The 20879-nt window shown below is 32.3% G+C and overlaps 1 protein-coding gene across 14 annotated transcripts in view; it reads left to right on the forward strand.

The window, feature by feature from the left end:
• Positions 1–20879, forward strand: part of MYCBP2 (MYC binding protein 2) — a 256390-nt gene that overhangs the window by 73940 nt on the left and 161571 nt on the right. For 13 of the 14 annotated variants that reach the window (XM_016216450.2, XM_016216454.2, XM_016216451.2 and 10 more), the window contains exons 16-20: positions 1085–1230; positions 1591–1692; positions 11314–11421; positions 17777–17896; positions 18831–18912. In XM_016216450.2, the coding sequence (XP_016071936.2) occupies positions 1085–1230; positions 1591–1692; positions 11314–11421; positions 17777–17896; positions 18831–18912 (558 nt within the window). The remainder of the gene's footprint in view (positions 1–1084; positions 1231–1590; positions 1693–11313; positions 11422–17776; positions 17897–18830; positions 18913–20879) is intronic. The other variant, XM_016216455.2, reaches the window with a different exon arrangement.

Genomic DNA, 20879 nt, shown 5'->3' on the forward strand with positions numbered 1-20879 from the left:
TCCTGAAACTATTTTTTGTATGCTTTCCCCCAGTGATTTACTATCAGTTTTCAATATTATTTATAGTTCAAAATGGACAGTACGTAACCAAGTACAACAATTTCTTTGTTAAAGAAGCAGAAATGAATACATGAATCAAGTCAACATAGGAATTAAGCACTATTAAGAACGACTTCAGTTATTATAAAATTGTGACTACGTATCTTAGAATAAGTTTAGAAATAAACATTTTTTAAATAGTGTCTATAGACAATTCAGTAGGGCATATTATTGTATCAGTTTTTACTGTTGTACTTGGTGATCCTCCAAGTTGTCAGTAGTGCTTGCATTTAAAAGCCAGAAGTTTCACAGGGTACCTAGCAATGTCTTTTAAGGCTGCTGCCAGATAAATCCTTCCTCTTCTACCTCCCCAAATCTGGATAACCAGGGGCTCAGTAAGGCTATCTAAAGTTTTTCAGGATTTATCCAACCAGTAATATTAAAGCTGTGACTTTTACATCTGTAAAATGTGTGATCCTCTAGCCAATTTCTGGTAGTGTTCTTGTCTTCTTTATGTTATAATCAAATGCTGTATGCTTAGTTCACAACTGATATGGAAGGACAAAGAAGAGGGAAAAGAACAGGTAATTGGACATAGTGAAAGGAGTGGATGGAAGATGATAGCTTATAAAGGAGAGGAAAGGAAAAGGAGACATAATATATGAAGTTGGCAAGGTTGGTCTCACTTATTAAAGGCTGCCCACCTCCCTTATCTGGTAGGTAGGAATGTTTGTTTGTTTACTAACCAAGCTATCCAGACCACTTAATAGTAAGGCTATTGGTGCTTCACGAATTGTGAAAACTTGAAAAATATTTGTTAATAGCAGCTTTGAAGATAGAATATGTTTTTATTTTCTGTAGAAATATGAGAAACATAATAAGCTCTTGATTTAATTATTCATCTATTCATACCTTTTCTTAAAAATTGACAGGGGCGATTTCATTGTTGACTCACTTAACTTAATCTAAGAAATGCAGAAAAGATGTTATAGAAAAGAGGTTTAAGGAAAGAGTAAAGGGTTTTAATTCATTCTTTTTTTTAAAGGATCTGTGGTTGTGGTTCTGGAGAATCTGGCTGTGCTGTGTGTGGATGTTGCAAGGCTTGTGCAAGAGAGTTGGATGGTCAGGAGGCAAGACAAAGAGGAATTCTTGATGCGGTAAAAGAGATGATACCTTTAGATCTTCTGTTAGGTAATTTCCTTTATTGTTCCAAACATCTTGTCCTCAACTCAGTAATAAGGATAGTTTAAATAATTTCTATTAGATATATGTTAAAAAGTTAAGATAGTAGTTAAGTATGTAATACTGCGTGAATTGGAACTGGCAATATGTCATTAATAAAGGGAAAATATTCTTTTTCTCTTTTTTGCTAAGATTCTTGCATTAAAATAATTTGTTTTAGACAGTGTTTCTATTAGTTTTTACATTCTTAAATTTCGTGTAGTTCTCACATCTATTATTATATCTATTATATTGTGTATTGTATGTGTGTATACATATACATATATATATACTTATATATATATATATGTTTTTTGGCCAATCATATAGCTGTCCCAGTACCTGGAGTTAACATTGAAGAACACCTTCAGTTACGACAAGAAGAAAAACGACAGCGAGTAATCAGGAGACACAGATTAGAGGAAGGAAGAGGTAAGATGTAGCTGCAGAGAAAAAGTATTTTACAATCCATTTTCTTACCCTATACTGAGACCACCGAAAAAATACAGAATAGGCTGATTTGGTAAGAAATTGAGGTTAAGATTAGTAACATTCTAGTACTCATGAAAATAATGTGAAAATATTCAGGGTATTTATGATTGTGCTAATAACATACATTTAATTCAGTAGGGTATTTACGGCATAAGTCAACTGTTTAAGAATTTCTGTGCTTGCCCGGCCGGGCATGGCTCAGCGGTTGAGCGTCGGCCTAGGATCCAGGAGATCACGGTTCAATTCTCACTCAGGGCACATGCCCAGGTTGCGGGCTCAATCCCCTGTTGGGAACGTTCAGGAGGCAGCTGATCAATGACGACTCTCTCATCATTGATGTTTCTATCTCTCTCCCTCTCCTTTCCTCTCTCTAAAATTATTAAAGATATATTTAAAGAAGAAGAAGCAGAAGAAGCAGCAGAAGAAAGAATTGTTGTGCTATCTGCCAAGCATTAAAAAACTGTTAGCAATGGCAACTTATAAAAAAATACAAATTCTAAGAACTACTTCTTCATCCAGATTTTAGACTCATCTGTTTAATCATAAACTGGATTTTCTGTTTTCTTATTTATCTTCATTGCTTGTGATAATTTCTCAGCCTAAAATACATTTAGTGGTGGTTATAATAGGTGTTAGAGTACATATCCAATAAGCGGAAGTAAATATAAGTGTTACTAAAGCTATTTTAGCCTAACAGAATCTTTTCATTGTAGGATTAAGATGGATTGTTACAGAAGTCTGTAGGCAAAAACTTGATTAGAAATATTTACTGATGTTATATATTTTAAATACTTATTAGAAATGGCATGATACTTGATACATGAAATAGAACCTATTGTTCATTTAACCATCATTACAAATTGTTTTTTCTAGGCATTTTTAAATGTAAAATGTAATAAGTAGTAAAATACATAGCACAAATGGTAAATTCCATTTTTATTAAGCTTAAATTGTAAAATATATGCATGGATTATTTTTTACAAGTGCCTGATAAGCAGTGTTGATTAATTGATACAATGAATATTTGCTGTGTTAGTTTGGCTTTGTTTACATAAAATCATTGCCTTTAAAAGGATATTTTAATGAGGTTAATGTATATACTATAATTACTTATAAATATATGGAGAAATTGCACGTTAAATGTTTTATAGAAGATGGGGTAAAATTTAAGTTCTAGGACTTTATGACATATGGTAATTGAGTGTTAATTCCTTTTATGTTAATGATATTTGCCTAAAGTTAATTATTAGTGTATCTTTTACTACCTGTTTTTTCTCTTTTTGGAACTATTAGGTTGAATCATATGAATTGACCTATGAAACTCAGCAAATCCTTATAATGACATTTAATCTTATGCCTAATGCTGTGTATTTTCTTAATCTTTTTCTATAAAAAGCTATTCTTCTCTAGCTATAGTATATTTCTGCATATCAAAAGTAAAAAGACATTGATTATGCATTGATTATTCAACAAAACTTTGTGATTGCAGAATATTATTTTTCCATTTATTTTAAAATGTGTCATAGACCTTAAAAACATAAACTCTTAACGTTTTAAAGGTTAAAAACTCCATTATTTAAATATTTACAGAAATTATGTTATTGTATCTGATTTTACAAGCACAGACTTAGGTTCTAGTTTGGGGTGTGTACAATGATCGATGTTTCTCTCTTCCACTCCCCCCGCTTCTTCTCTTAAAAAAAATTAATAAACATCCTCAGGTGAGGATTAAAAAAAAACTATATACCTGTTTATAGAAATATGTAGAGAGACTGGTTTATTTTTATTGAATGGAAGAATCCCTTTTAGGTACTATACTTTTAATTATTTTAGGATAATGATTATTAAAGTGCTCTCAAAGAGACCAGCATCACTTGGGCACTTGTTACAGTTGCCTGTTATTGCTCTGGCCAGTGTGGCTCAGTTGGTTGAGTGTCATCCTATGAACCAAAAGGCTACAGGTTCAATTCCCGCTCAGAGCACATACCCAGGTTGTGGGTTCAGTCTCCTGTTGGGGTGCATGTGGGAGGCAACCAATTGATGTTTCTGTCTCACATTGATGTTTCTCTCTCTCTCAAATCAATAAAAACATTAAAAATAATGTAACCATAACAATTAACCAAGAAATGTAGTACTTAAAAAAGAACAATTGCCTGTTCTCAGGCCCCACCCCAGACTTACTGAATCAGAAGCTTGGGGAGCAGGACCCAGCAAACTATTTGAACAAGCCCACCAGGTGATTCTGATGATGCTGAAGTGTGAGAACCACTCACTGCTCTAGGGACATTCTACATCAGCATCAAATGGGTCTAATGAAATAGAATATCTGCATGAGGGTCCTGGATGTAGATCTGAGTCACATGTACAGTGTTGTAGGGTTCTTATTTGGCACCATGCTAGGATTGTTGGTCAGTCTTTTGTCCTCATAAGGAACAGCAATGTCAAAAAAATATTTAGTGTTCTAACTACCACACATACTTGGCTTTTTTTTTTCTCCCTTGTCCTCTGCTTGTTACTTTTTAGATACTAACAGTTTAGTGATATGTTCATAATTATGCTCATTAGTAATTGACTTTTACCTATGTTGAAATTTCATAACTTCAGGATTATGCTATGTTAAATACTTTAATTGACTTGTTTATCTTACTTCCTTTACCAAGCTTGTGTTAACTGTTTCAAAGTGGATCAGAATTTCAGGACCTCACTCTTGGATTAAAGTCTTGCTCAGTGAGCCTCAGGCCTGTTAATGCTGCTGTTTATGACACAAAGACTTTATAATGGAATCTGCTACTGAAACCCAAAAAAAGCAGCCTTATTACTGCTTCTTGATAAATTTGGAACTTTGTCTTTAAATTTTTTATATTAATGTCCCACATAATATTTTCCTTTAATATGTATCCTTAGGCACCAGTACATTTGTGATAACTTTTAGTTTGTCTTTTAGATTACATAGAGTTGATTGACATAGAAATTCTCTGAGAGTTGTATTAACTTTATAATAAAGTGCTTGTTCAGTAGAATTTTTAGATACAACTTTTCTAGGTCATCGGAATGACTACTGGATGATTGTATAAATGATCTTATCTTTATATTCTTTCTTAGCTTTGTACTGTAAGGAAAATTAAGCTCAAACAATATTTGCTAATTTTCCTTTTTTCTTTTCCCCCTTAATGTAAAAATCAGTTTCATAATTGTGAGCTGTAGATGGGGCGAGCTTATGCCCTGGCTTGCCTGAGACAGTCCCATTTTATGCCTACTGTCTGGGCATATTTCTTAAATAGTGCCTCAGTAGAATATCATCTGGATAATATGTTATATGGTTAGCATAGCTGTATAGCCTGGTGGCTAAGAGCATGATTTCTGAAGGTAGACTTTGATTCAGATCTTGGCTTCTTCACTTTTATTGGAGGTATATGACCATGGAATTTAACCACTCTAAACCTCAGTTTCCTTACCTTTAAAATGGGAGTTACAATTGTACCTACCTGTGTAGGATGTTAATGTGGATTAAGTTATATGCATGAAAATGCTTGAATACTAAGGCCTAAGTAAATGTTTGATGATAATGGTGGTGGTGGTGGTGATGACTCTGGTGATGATTCTGCTGCTGCCAGCACTGGCTGCTTCGTAGACTTCTATTCTTTTTGTATTTGATTCTTTTCCAGCTCAGGTGTTGACTTGATTTCTTTTCTCACAATATTGGGATGCTAATCACAATATGTTATTATTAACACAAAACCCTACAGCTTCTGTAGAATAAAATAGATTCCATTTTAATAGAAAAAGTTTTTTATAATTACAAATTGGAATGTAAAAAATGTATTATAGTCAGTCTCTCTAAAAGTGACTTAGTTGTTGCTATTGATCTTTAAGCCTCTGAAACCATTGTGTTCTTGATTTGACATATCAAATCCAGTATTAGCTGATTTTCCAATGCTACATGAAAGTCCCTTTTTAAATTAAAGTATGTGAAGCATTTAGAAAACATAAGTATAAGTAAAAAAAAAAAAAAAGATCAATATAATTCTTCATTCAAAAATTTCCACTGGTAGAATTTTGGTGTACTTTCTTACAATTATTTCTATGCATACTTTATTTTTAGTTATTTTATATCATTTTACACAGTGATATATATTAGTATTCTGTTTTGTTCCCAGTAATATATAAGAAAAAAATTTTGTGGTTCATTGAAGTACCATATTAGAGTAATACAGAAATTTAGGTCAAAAGTTTTCCACAAACCTATCATTTAATTAAATTACTGTTTTCATTTATTTTATTGTCATCTTCTAACCAGTTTTATGCATTTCTAATTAGATCACTGACTAAATTTTGTTTTATGTATTTGCTTAATGTTACAGTATATTCATTTTATATTTTGCTGTTAGTTTTTCCTTGCCTTCTCATTCTCTTTCACCAGGCAAGTGAGTTTTATTCCAATAGGTATGCTTCCATATCTTACTCCATTATAATATATAGTCATTATGTAATCCATTATAATAATCATGTTCAGATACCTACCCATGTGTGAAAGTATAGGCATATGTTTATTTACAAAAGTGATATTACATATACAATTCCTTATAACATCTTTTCCTCATTTTACAATACAACATGAACACACATTAGGTAAGTAGATATGGATCTATATATACCACATTCTATTTAATAGCTACATATCATTTTATAATGTGGCTATATTACAGTTTATTCACCGTTATTTTGTTGATGGGCATTCAAGTTATTTTCAGGATTTTGTGGGTTTTGCTACAATAAATATTCTTAAACTTGGAGCTATATATATTGGATGTAGTGGAGTTTTTGTTTATATAGTAAAGCATCCCAGAAATAGAGTATCGAGGCCAGAGGATGTTTATGTTTTAAATTTTAATAGATATTCAAATTGTTTTTAAAATGTTATAGGAATTTATCTTCTCAAGACTAATATGGCATTTGCCTTTAACATCACCTCTATTGTTATTTTTTTTAATTTTTGCAAAATGGTGAACAATGTTATCTCATTGCTAATTTAAATAACAAAAGCATTTTTGTGTGTAAAATTCTTTTTTTGTTGTTGTTAATCCTCAGCCAAGGATATTTTCCCCCACTGATTTTTAGAGAATGAAAAGGAGGGAGAGAGAGAGGGCTGGGGAGAGAGAAACATCGATTGGTTGCCTTCCTTGTGAGCCCTGATTGGGTGGGGAATAAACCTGCAACCTAGGCATGTGCCCTTGACTGGGAATAGAACCGAGACCCTTTGGGCCACAGTGGCCAGGGCGCTGTAAAATTCTTCATAAATCTCATTTTAATGGCTGAATATTCCATTGAGTGGATATATCATAGTTTTTAACTAATTATTATCCTATTTGGATTGTTTTTAACTTTATATTACTTTTTAGTTAATAGGTTATACATCTTGCTGAACTGTCATGATTATACACGTTTTCTTGTCTGAATGTTGCTGACTGGTCATGAGTTAACTAGTTTTTCTGTTCCCAAATGTTGTTGACTGGTCATACCAGATAACTCGTGTCTGCACTTACATTAATTTAAGTAATTTTAACATCAATTTAAGTAATTTTAAACACCTTGATGACTGGTCTTGAGCAGATCAATATTTGTTGTATGGCAGTATCTTGCTCAAAAGTGTCAAATTACCAGATTATCAGGAAAATTAAAAGCAAAAAATAGTAACCAGCAGTAAAAAAATCCCACTTGGTATGTCAAGTATGTTCTTCTAAGGGAAAGCATAGTGAAATACGATATGTATATAAAACTTACGTAGTATCATTGCATGTAGATACATGTTATACAATATATCACACTCAATATTTTTTAAAATATATAAATAAAATATTTAAAAATATTAAAATATATGCAATATGTTTAATTTCAATGTATGGTAATCTAAATATATGGCAAAATATAGTACACTTAAGTTTACTCAGATGCTTTCATTTAATACTCAAGTGTGGAAAAGTAGCTGGTCACACGGACTAGTTCAGGCTCAAAATAGCTGGTCAGTAAGGTGTTAACACCTTTTAGCTGAAGCATTTTAAAAAACATTTCAGAGCTTTCCTTAAAATAGACTTCTATATGTCCAATTACTGGGCCAAAGACTAGTAATAATTTTTAGGTTCTTGAAATGTGTCACCAGTAACTTTTCTGAAAAGCTTGTTCTATTTGACAGGGCCACTTATTCCAGTCAACCTTTCCGCCTCCCTGTCTATGGGTGTTCTCTGAAAATGGAAGGAGCTTTTAAATAGCTAAATTTTGACTTTTTGCCCCCCTGTTTTATTCACACACTCCCACAGAAGCAAATAAACCAACAAGTTCTGTTAATTCTACCTTTTTAATTCTGTTAAAAGTTATTAAAGCTTTTGAATATGTCTACTTTCTAGAATGCCAGTGCATTATCTCAGTCCACTTCTGTTCTTTGCCTGAATTACAGCAAAAAGCCTTATAAAATAGTTTACCCTTAAACTTCTTCTAAGCTATTATCCATCTTTTATCCAGAATGTTTTTTTTCTAAACTGTAGATTTGATCAGCAGTACTTTCCTGTTTAAAACCAAAAAGCTATTTCTAGTTCTTAGAGTGAATTCCACATGTTTATCTGTGCAGCCTCTTCTCTCTTTACCCTCCTTCCTATTCCCTATTCCCTATTCCCAAACATTTTCCCCTATATCTGAAGCTTCACAGTACTCATTACCATTTTTTAAAATATATCTATTGATTTCAGAGAGAGGAAGGGAGAGGGAGAGAGAAAGATAGAAACATCAATGATAAGAGAGTCATTGAATGGCCACCTCCTGCATTCCGCCCACTGGGGATCGAGTCTGCAACCTCAATCTCCAGGGAATTGAACCTCAATCTCCTGGGTCATAGGTTGATGCTCAACTGCTGAGCCACACCTGCCGGGCACTCATTACCTTTTTATTAGGTCTCAGCTTGTGTGGTATTTTCTTTTCTTGTACCCTTAAAGTTCCTACTTTCCCACCCTCAAGGTTTGTTAGCTGCCCCTCCGGTGTGCTTAATTTTGTCATAGCACACTGTTTTAATTTCTTGTGGAGTTGTGTGTAAACTCTCCCTGCCCCATTAGATTGTAAGCTTCTTGAAGCAGAAATGCTGTCTTATTTATCCAAAGACCTAGCATGGTGCCTGAAATTTGCCAGTACTTAATATGTTTTTGTTGATTAATTGAAAACATTGTATAGACATCTCATCACCTCTGCAGTGAAGTTTCATTGTATAAAAATATTTTAATTATTTGGTTTTTGTATACATCTCCAAATTCATCTCCCATCATTTTCTGCTTCGAAACCCTATTATACTCCATTTCAGCTATATGTTTTTAATGAGTATACATTGTTGTTTAACATCTTCATACTTTTATAAATCCTATCCCTTTTACCTGGAGTGTCCTCTCTTCCCTTCTCTCTTGGCAAACTTTTCTCATTCTTTGAAACCTCTCTGATTCACTCAAGTTCGCTTGATCACTTTTCATCCTACAGGACACAATGTGTACAGATTTCCTTTATAACATTTATCACAACATATTACAATTCTTTGTTTTTATTTCTGTCTTCCCTAATTGACTGAATTCCAATCAGATCTGTCTTATGTCATTATATCCATTACATGTAGTGTCTTATTACATTAAAGATAATAAAAAATGTTTGGTGAATAAATGAATGACTAAACTATGTAAGAAAAATTATTTTAGTCCATGGGATACAAGTGTTTTAAAACATGACAGCTTAGTATTATAAGTGGTGATTTAAATTGAACTCAGATAGTGTACTTTATATGTGTGATTGTCTCTGAGCTTCTAGATGGAGTGATTCATATTACCCATTTTAGTAAATCAATTGGAAATGAATGCATTTTGAAGAGATTAGACATTTTGTTCATTTTTGAAATATATTCTGTTTTTTACATTTTAAAAAGAGCTCAACTTGTATAATCTTAGATTAAAAAGAATTGATACTGTGTTACTGGGAAATAATACAGAGTAGGTTTACAGTTCATATGGAAAATAACAGTAATTAATAAATAATGCAAGTATAAATGAACTGTTTCATGTACTCACAACTGTAAACCTACTTTTGCCCCATCCTGTATTTAATTCTGTCATTAAATTAGCATATTTCTATGTAGTAATCACAGAATGTTTGTTATTCTTGGTTTTTTATAGAAGTGGTGCTGCTTGAATTTTTATCTATATCTAGAGACATAATAAAATATATGTTTTACCCATTTTTAAATGTTTATGAAGGGCATTTTGGTATTTGACATTTGTCAACTTTTATAATAGGGCAATAGTTTTATTTTGTTCCATTGTTAGAAAAATTAATTATAGCTGAAGATCTGTAGGGAATTATGAAGAAACTTGCTTTAATTAAAAATGTTCATGGTTTATATACAGTATTTTCTTTCCAAATACTTCTTAACTGTCAAATTTAGAGTGTTTTGAAATTTGCAGGCATATTGCTAAAACTTAAGGAAGCCATAGTTCTGTTCTATAAGAAAAAACTGAAAATTTAAGCTATAATTTAAAGTTTCCTTTCTTTTCAAGCTAATGGTAATGGGGAAAAGAAGTTTTTAAATTTTATTGAAATTAATTTGACTATACATTTTTTTCATTGAATACTAAAAAGTGGAATAATGGTGACCTATGTGAGTATGTATTTGTGTATGTATGTATATGTACATAGTGGAGCTTCAGAAAGAAATGATTTTATGAGAGATGGTTACAGTTCCATAGAGGTTGCTGAGTTTAGATTCCCCCTTTCAGCATCAGTATGAAGCTGTTTATCCTTATTTCTGTTTTGTGTATGTGGTTACAGAAATTATACATAAAGTTAGATTTAACATTTTTAGAAAATCAAATACTTCTACAGTTTTGTCTTTATAAAGCAGTGGTTTTATGTATATACATATGAGTGTGTATCAGATCATAGTAATTTTTTCATTTTTGTTTTATTTTTGGCCATCTTGTTTCCTTACTTCTATGACAGAATATAGTTAAATCAGTAACATTTATCTTGGTTTTGTAGCAAGACTGATAAGGATATTAAATCTTAAAGGCCCTGTTTAAATGTAATCCTAAATTTAAAAATTATTTGATTTTTGGTATTTCAGTATGACAGATATTTGTTTTTAATGATTGTGTAGTTTACTAAGTTTGAATAGCTATGATGTTAAAAATATTTGTAAGGTAAAATTTGTAAGATAAAATATTTATTCTGTTTGAACTTTCTAATTATTTACTTGAGACTATTAGTAGCTACCTGATAATTTTATAAGTATAAAAGATAGAATTTATACTATGTAAACTATAAGGTATAAAAGATATTTAAGGTATTAAAACTCGTGTGTGGAATAATGAATAGGTTATGGTTGGGGTTGGGGGTAGTAATATGGGGGAAATGGGAGAAAAGTATAATGTCCAAAACAGTAAAAAATAAGTTTCCATGCTTTTTAGTTTGAATTATTTTTGTTCATTGTAGTGTTTTCATTTTGTGAGCTTTTCTATGCACATACAAAATGTTTCTCCTCAGGCCCCCTTGTATTTGCTGGTCCTATTTTTATGAACCATCGAGAACAGGCTCTAGCCAGACTCAGATCCCATCCAGCACAGCTAAAGCATAAACGGGACAAGCACAAAGGTATTTTACTTGGTCTTCCTTATCACTAGGTGGGATACTTTCCCAGTTTCTTCCACTCATTTGAGTTTCGTCTTTGGGAAAATGCACAAACCTAATTCTTCTACTTTGCTTCTATCATTATTATATAGCCTGAGGAGAAAGAACATACTAAAAGTTGTACTGTTTGTTGATGACTGTCAGTCTTATTTTATTGTTTTGGTTAACTTTAATTAAAACATTTTACAGTATATCCTTTTCTTTTCCATTTCTTTTCAAATTTTATACAGTTAAGGGGAGGTGGAAAAAGTAATTAGTGTTTTCTATTTTTATCCTTTGTTATCTGTTCTTAGGTGGTTGCCACCTGGCATTTTGCTTTTTAAAAAATGCTGTTTATTTGCTTTAGAATAACAAAACTACTCAATTCAATGTATAAAATAATAATGAGTGACCGCTATTACACTTTTCCCGTTGTTTTAATATTAAAGTTTATGTACACAACACACATGAATTACTTGATATTGGAGGGTTAAATAGTGATAGGTGTAAGCAAACAGTGAGGCATGTAGACCTACTGTAGTCCTCAGAAAATGACACAGGTCTAAAAAAGTCTGTGAGGGACTCGGAATCTGTTTATGCACCATTCTTAGAGGTATCAGAGTTATGTATTAATTAAAAATATTCCTAAAGCAAGCTTACTTACTTTTAAACCGCAGATTATGGGCCATAAGATCAGGAAAGAATTTAATATAGAGAATTTATAAATTTATATGTAAATTCTGCCTTGAATCCTAGCATGTGACCAGGGGCTCCTTGACTAGTGCAGCTTACACTTGCTATTTTCTTAAATGCCTAAGATAAATACTGCCAAATAGAATAGAAAGTTTTAAAATCACATAGTCCATATAGTCAAATTAATATGTTTGTGACTTATTTTTTCAGTTGCAATACTGTTAGAGACTAATTTTACTTTTAAACTTTTACATAAAATATATTATAATTAACTTTATTTTTGTTTGCCTCTCTCACTTTATCAGTTTGCACTCAAAGCAAAAACCAAACAAAACAGACAAAACCCGTTTTTAGTGTAAACACAAGTAGAACACTACTTACGATATATTCTGCAGAATTAAAAATTGAGAGTATTTTAAATCTGATGTGATTAACCATAGGAAAATTTGTGATTGCTTTATTTACCGAGTGCTCTAACAATTCCATAAATATTTAAATATAGGGAATGATATTTTGGGTATGTTATGTGAGTTATTTTAGTTATTACCAGAATCTCTGATCTCATATTTTCAACTATGCCACTATTAGAACATACGTTTTCAGTGTCCTTCCCCCACAATTATATAAAAGGGAAGTTTTTCCAATACTTTACCTGAGGTTAAATATTCACAATACATGAAACTTTTAGACCTTTTACAGCTCTATGTTAATATCTTGTGGACAAACACCTTTATTATTTCCCAAAGATTTAAAATGAAATGCTAAATGAAGACTAAGATTACAAATTTAAAACACATTTTACAATGTCATAATGATTAGCTATAATCAATAACAATAACAAGAACTAGCCTTACTTTCATCTTTTCTGCCACAGGGTTGTTGTTTATAACAAGACTGAATATTTGTAGCAATCTTTTTAGAAGGACTTTTACAGTGGAGGGCCAGTTTTTTAAAAATCAGATTTTATGGTTTTATTGAGTGAAACAATTTCAACTCTTTACCACCAAAATTTAAATTTAAAGTGTAAGTAATGGTGCCCTATTTTATTTAAGAGTATTAGCTTACCACTTATTAATTCCTATATACCCACAAATTCTCTTTCCCTTACCCCCATAGCATTCACTATTCCTGTCACTGAATCATCTCACCATTCTCTGCTTTTAACTCTTGCTACATATACTCATTCGTCTTTTTAAAAAAAAAATTTATTGATTGATTTTTTTTTAGAGAGTGAGAGAGAGACAGACATCGATTTGTTGTTCCACTTATTTATGCATTCATTGGTTGATTCTTGTATGTGCCCTGACCAAGGATCAAACCTGCAATTTTGGAGTATCGGGATGATGCTCTAACCAACTGAGCTACCCGGCCAGGACATAGTCAGTCTTTTAATAAGTATTTTTTCTACATATATTTCTCTTTCTCTCTTTTTTTTTTTTTTTTTTTTTTTACCCTATTTGTCTTCCAGTGAGAAATTCACTGTATTAGTTGCTGTGTTCTGTCTTACATTCAGTTGTGTTGGTGGTACAAATTGTGGGATAATGATAAAGTTTTCTAGACTGATTTTTTTGCGGGTGTGTGTGTAGGGTAAGCACTGTGGATTTATTAACCGGAGTGAGGTATTTTTAGTTAGGAACATCTGACTTGTTCTGAAGGTAGTCTTGAAATCTGTTTTGAAGTGAATGATGTGAAAATCCAGAGACACACTGATAAACATCTGTGTGTATTTTACATGTTTTCTCTTTAGAAATGGTGTGGTGTAATGGAAATATTTTTGCCTTTGGAATAAGGCCTCAATTTTAATCCTGAATTTTCCATATACTAGAACTGTGTGGCCATTCATAAATTTCTTAAATTTTTGGCTTTAGTTTTCTTATTTTTAAAATAAGAATGATAATTCCTTACTGATTATGTTGATATGAAGATTATGTTAAGATACAGATGTAGGTGTATATAAATCTATGTTTATATTCTTTGCAAATAGGAATCCTCTATGAACACTTTAATTTTTTAAATTGAATTCTCTGCTTTCTCTTTTAGAATTATCCTAAAGTTACAAAATTTGATATTTGTTAAATATGTAGTTTATTTTTACAAAAGATTTAAAATGTAAGCCATTTGGTGGTGATAAAATGCATGAGCCTCATTTTCTATCAAACTCCAAAACTGCTCTACTATTTATAAGCCTTGGTTTTCCCAACTGCAAAATGCAATAGCAGTACCTATCTCATCAGATTATTGTATTGATTAAAGAAAGCAGCAATAGTGAATATTGATTGAGCAGTTTTCGTACATTATTTTACTTAATCTTTATAAGAGCCCTGTGAGGTGGTATACCATTATTGCTATTTAATAGATGGGAAAGCTAAGACTTACAAAGTCCAGTTGTCATACAACTAGCAAATAGTAGAGCCAGGATCCAATCTAGGCCTTTTAGGCTCTAATGCCCAAAAGCACTTACTTTGCTATTTAAATTTTCAGTGTTTATTAGCACAGAGCCAAGTGTTACACAAATTGTACTTGCTACTGCTTTGCTGTTTTGTTTTAGTGATTTTGCCCAAAGTACTCACTGTGTTCTGTGATACATTTTGTGATATACATAACCATAAGGTTACTAAAAAAATATAGATTTAAATAAAAATTAAAGTAAATTAGAGTTCTTTAGATACTGAATCCTCTTTTTCTCTATGCCTATTCACAAAAATGTATGAATAATATATATCCACACAGTATTTTAGATACATATCTGTCAAAACTTTATGGCTATTATAATTTCAATATCACATAATATATGTATGAGCATATTTATATTAGGGAAAATATAGATATGCTTATTTCTAAATGGCCACTTATAAGAATGATCATACCAACTGTTTTTCCTACAAATGTGAGATTAATTTTATTGCTGCTTATTAACACTTTACTGAATAATGAATTTGAGCCGAATTAATCTTCCTGAATTTCACTTGGGATTTAGACTACATTTTTGCCTACTTATTAGGTACCATTTTTCTTTGATAAACTTTTATAGATTTCTAAAGTATTAGAATTTATTGGATTTTTTAACTGACATCAAACACAGATACAGATATGTTTTTTAAATTCTGCCACTGCTGCTGATAATGATCACAAACCTCATCCCTATTTTTTTTACTTATATTAATAATATTTTCACCAACTATAATAATTTAGAAATTATTTTATATATATACATATATATATAGGTTTGTTTAGATGAAATTGAACACAATGTTTCTAATATTTTTACCTTTAGATACTAGCTACAACTCTTTTAATCACTATGATTTTAATCATTAGATTACTGGGCTTTTTTTCTCCTTCCCTTATGCTATGTCTCTATTGTGGGATTTGTATCTATATTTAATCTCTGACTCAGGAAGAGGGCAAAATGCTAAATTCAGAGATTAAAGGTTCTAAGTAGGCCTCAATCCATTTATATAAAGTGGAATGATGCCTGTAATATTAAATTTAGTTAAGTCTGGTAAAATTATATGAACACAGTTTGTTTTCTGTGTTTAATCAGATTTGGTTTTAGCAATTAGATATTTTTACCAATAAACATAAAGCTTAAAATTTCTATACATCTTTCATCTTATTTAAATAGTCTTTGGAAGCAGCTTATTCCTTTTTGTATAAGCCCTTGTTTATATAGTGTATCATCCCAAAAATGTATACACACTGTAACAGCTGATAGCTGAATTTTGAAAACAAAATGCATTTTAATAAACACTGACTTATAATTATTAAAAGTGTGTATATACATTTCTGGGGGACACCCTATATTTAACCATTCCACTGTCTTTCCAAGCTGAGGAGTCTTTGAACTAAAAGTAGTGTATTTTGTTTTGGGTGCAGTGAAACTAAATGTTTTAATTTTTTTTTGTAGCCCATCCATTCTTGGCAAACCCACATTAGATAATTTAGCAGAAGTGGAATCATATTCTTTATCCTACTATATATAGTAAAACTTCTCACTAATTCAGAATTTATGGTACTTCAGATGCAGTATTTGTGATCTTTTTTGAGTAAAAATTCAAAGTAATTTCTTCCTCTGAATTTTCAGGGTCATACTTTTAAGGGGAAACCTGTCTAAAATCACTAGCTTTTCAAACCAAGGGCTCAAGAAATGAAGGATTCCTTCAACGTGCCTTCAACCTCTGGGTCGAGCAATTAATTCTTGTATGTTAAAGGACTTTTATGTTTATGGTACATTTTTATGCAATATAGGCCGATTTTGAATTATAATGTAGGTAACCACCTTTTATTTATTGTAGCATTTAGTTTATAATCTGTACTGCTTGAAGGTAATAAAACTGAATTTTTACTTAAATGTTTTATGATTGAGACCTTTTCAGTAAGTCATATAGACCAAACCATTTTATGTTATTCTGAATTAGGTTTTACTGTCCTAGTATTATGAGGAACTTAAAGCTTTTCAAAATGATACTCATTTTGTTATAGAGAGAAAGTCGTAATTTAGGCCAATTTGGTTGTACCTCGATATTAATAAAGGTTAGAAATATTAGATAAAAAAAGAAAGGATAATGTGAACATGAATGATTTGATGTTACTTTGTTTAGCATTCTAAAATGGGCAATGAAAATGCAGAATTAAAAATGTGTATCTGTAGATCCACATGTGTATCTGCATGTTATACACTTGTTTTGAGTTGCTATGCCACAAGAGAGTGGTTTAGACTAGTTGACCTTTTGAAATTTCTTCTAGATTGACATTTAGTCCGTATACAAGGTATTTGAACCTTGATGATGTAGAGGTCATATTTTAGTGATGTGGAGTTTTAGATTAGGAAAAATAAATTGCCTCCCTTATATACACATTCCAAATTAAAGTTTTTATATTCTGGAGTGTGTGTTTTAACTTTATGGTTAGAGTACCAGAATATTTAAAATCAAATGTAGAAATCAGGGAAGGCCTAAAACAAGCTTAAGGGAGGAGGAAAAAAGAAATGAAAGCAGAGAGGTGTAGCTGGGAGTGGTTAGTGGTTGGGAGCCAGAAGGAGGACCACAAAGCTGAGGGGCCGGGTGGGACAGGAAGGAGGAGGGGGGGAAGCCATTGAACTGCATGTACTAGATAAAGCTAGTTAGTGTTTATAACTTTTTTAAAGTTTAATTGACTTTAGCAATACTAGTGGACCAGGGTAGCCTTTCTAAGATTGGGAAATCCAAGTAATTCTGAGTCAACTAGGAATTTCTTTTTATTGATGAGCACTATCAATATGACTAAGTATAAAATAATTGTTAAGTGACTTTGCATGCAGTTATTTTTTGTGCAAACTAAATTTTCCTGTATAAATTACTACATTTAGAATTTTGTTTCTATAACGTAATGATTTGTTTATATACATAACTGATTAGCTTAATAGGTTTTATTCATCATTAGGTTTGTTTTTATTGACTTAGCGATCCTTGCAAGCAGAAGCGTTTAGTTCTAGATCTTTTCAAAATTGCTTCTTTGCAGGTAGATTCTTAATCTATCACTTCTAACAGCTGCAGATTCTTCTTGCTTGTTCCTTTTAACAATTTTCTCTTGTTCTTCTGTAGTAACTGATTTAAAATTTTATTTCAAAGGTGAATAATGGCTTAATTACAAATTATAACACTTACAGATGGGAGCGGAGAACGAGGAGACAAGGATGCGAGTAAAATCACGACCTACCCCCCAGGCTCCGTGCGGTTTGACTGCGAGCTCCGGGCAGTGCAGGTCAGCTGTGGATTCCACCATTCAGGTACCGCCGCGACTTGGGCTATAACTGCGCTTTTACGGTTGTGCTACATAGGTTGTTTAGAATAGATGAATGTAGTCTGTTAACTGTGTGTTAAAAGCTATAGTGTGGCAATACCTCTCAAATATAAGAAAACTTTGTATTTATTATAGAATCCCTTTCAAAAACTATGGCATGATGGAATAGGTACTTGTCTAGAGTTCTGACTTTTAGTCTGTCTTCTGATGGATTTATGTTATAATTCAATTCAGAAATTCCCTGAAGATGAAATGATCCCTGAAATTATTTTAGACTCTAGAATTCTGTGATTTTTATAACCTGGTCCCCTTTTTTGTTGCTGTTCAATGAGAAATGTGCATCAATAAATTTCTTTATTTTTTAAATATAAAACATAATTAAATTCTTGGTAAATTATTGCATGTAAGTTATACAGCTTAGGTTGTACTATTCAACCTTTATAAAAATAAGAAATGTTAAATTTTTTCTTTGAAGCTAAATGTATTTTCTTGTTTGATAAGACATTGACATATATTAAAGTTCTGACATTTTATTGATGTTGTATGTAATTATGCAGAGCTCAAATCTATCTGCTACCTATATAATTATCATACCTATGAGAGAACAATATTTTATGTAGTTACTATTAAAAAATTTTATAGTTGACCCCAATGTTTTATTAAATATTAATCTTATTAAATTGCATTTATAGAAATTTTGAAGTATTTATTATAAAAAACATTAAGCATTTTTATAACCTACAAAAATATTTTACTGAACTAAAATTATATTTTTCATTAAGCATAAACTTGTGCTTCAACTGCCTATTTTAATGGCTCTGTACATTTTAAATAGTGAAAATTGCACTGCTTTTACTATAGTGAGGTAGAAATATAAAATGCACATAATGAAATATTAAAGCTCTTAATTTTGGTTTCAGTGGTTTTAATGGAAAATGGAGATGTCTATACATTTGGATATGGGCAGCATGGGCAGCTAGGACATGGAGATGTCAATTCCAGGTACTCTTGTTTGAAGATACTGGGTTTGTTTTTTTTTCTTTCTTTCTTTTTTTTCTTCTTTTTTTTTCTAAATACATATTTCTATACTTGAAACAGTATTTATACCACTTTTACAGAGTGTGGCCTGTAAATTACAGGTGGTTTTGATATTATGGTTGAGTGCTTTTGTGGGGATAGATTTGTAGTTTCGGTAGAAAAATATTTACATTTTATACATTTAAAATATGAGTGATTATGATTATCACAAAAATCCTATAGTCTTAATAATAATTATCTTAAAGGTTGTTCATGGCAACAAAAAAGACGATGAATATCCCCAAATTGCATTTAAAAAAATCAGTAGCAGATTCATTTATATTCCTTGATATATATTTGGAAATTTTGGTCCAAAATTAAAATGAAGATACTGAAGTTTTTAAACAAAGCATAATGGTCTCTCAGAGAAACTGTTTTGACTTATCCAGAATAGTGGAGAGCTAATTGTGGTGGAGACAACTAGATGTTTCCTAGTATCCATTCTTTTCTATTCATTTGGTAGCCAGGTTTTAGTTGGTGACATAACCAGGCAGTTAAAGACTTCAGTTTCTTCTCTCCATTGAAGTAAGATAAGGCCTTGTGAACTAAAGAGATAGGTGCAACTTTGGAATCATGCTGTTAAAAGGAAGGGGGCAGGGATGTTCTTCATTTCCCCTTCTCCCCTTCCAACTTGCTGCCTGGAGTCCATGCATGGTGGCAGGAACTGGAAAAGTCATCATAGTGATCATAAGTGGGAAACCATGTATTGTGAACGGCAGAGCACATGACAGTAGTTTGGGTCCCTGACACCGTGGAACTGCCACATCAGCTCCTTGCAGTTGGATGCTTAACTGAGAGAGAAATAAACTGTCTTGTTTAAGTCCCTGTTTTTTTGGCTTTCATTGCTGTAGCTGAATCCATATCTTGCTTACTATAGGATAGATATACAAAGAATTTATTGGGACAAAACTCCTGTGAAAGATAAAAGGGAAAAGAGCAGGAATAGGCAGGGTCTGATCCCTGTGAAATAAAAGAAGAAAGAAGGAAGAAGGATGGATGAGGTAGAGTCTAGATTACTGTGCAGTTCTGAGAGAGTTCAGCCAGGCCAGTGGGGTGTTGTCAAGCCAAGCTTGCCTCTGAAAGACTAGGCAGCATGGGCCAGTTTAATACCTTCACTGTGCTCAGTCATAGGCTGCTGGCATCCCAGAGGAAGAATTGCCTCATGGATCCAAAGAGACAGCATCTGAGACTCAGTCAGCTATGCTGCCTGCGGCAGATTGTCTTGAACATCTGAGTGATCCATGAGCGTGGCTGTCCACCATTGAAACCAGGCTTATTTATCAAGTCTAGAGATATGTAGGGCAGCTTCAGGCCAGACTTGACTCATCAGTTCAGTTTGCCACAGAACCTTCTTTCTGTCTTTCCATTCTGCCTTGTTCTCCCTTGAAATCATAAGATACCCACCGAATCAATTGGACCTATATTGTTTCTCATTTATATACAGTGAGTTACTCTAATCATTACATAAAATCCAATATTTCCACTTTGTTCTGAAACCCCTCTGTTACTGTGGCAGGGATGGAATTATGCTGTTTACATAGTAAAGATCAGTGATTCTTACTCCTGGCTACACACTGATTTTACTTGGGGAACTTCAGAAATGCCATGGGTAGATTCTACATCTAGAATTTCTAAGAGGTGTGTGTTGGGGGTGAGAGATGGTATTGGAGGCAGCAGGGGCAGTCATGGATAGGATGGCAGAATCTGTCTTTTTAAAAACTCCAGGTTCTAATGCTCACCAGAGAGCTGTCTATCCTTAGAGGACTGGGTCAGATTCATTTGTGGTGCACACAAAATGGGGATGAAATGGAATGTCCTCAGTTACTTTGATGAATTTTGTTGCTAATGAGAAGAGGTGATTGATGTATAATTGAGTTGAACTTCTCACTAAA

The sequence above is a fragment of the Miniopterus natalensis genome, chromosome 2 (assembly GCF_054644295.1).
Source record: "Miniopterus natalensis isolate mMinNat1 chromosome 2, mMinNat1.hap1, whole genome shotgun sequence".
In the NCBI taxonomy this organism is placed as follows: domain Eukaryota; kingdom Metazoa; phylum Chordata; class Mammalia; order Chiroptera; family Miniopteridae; genus Miniopterus; species Miniopterus natalensis.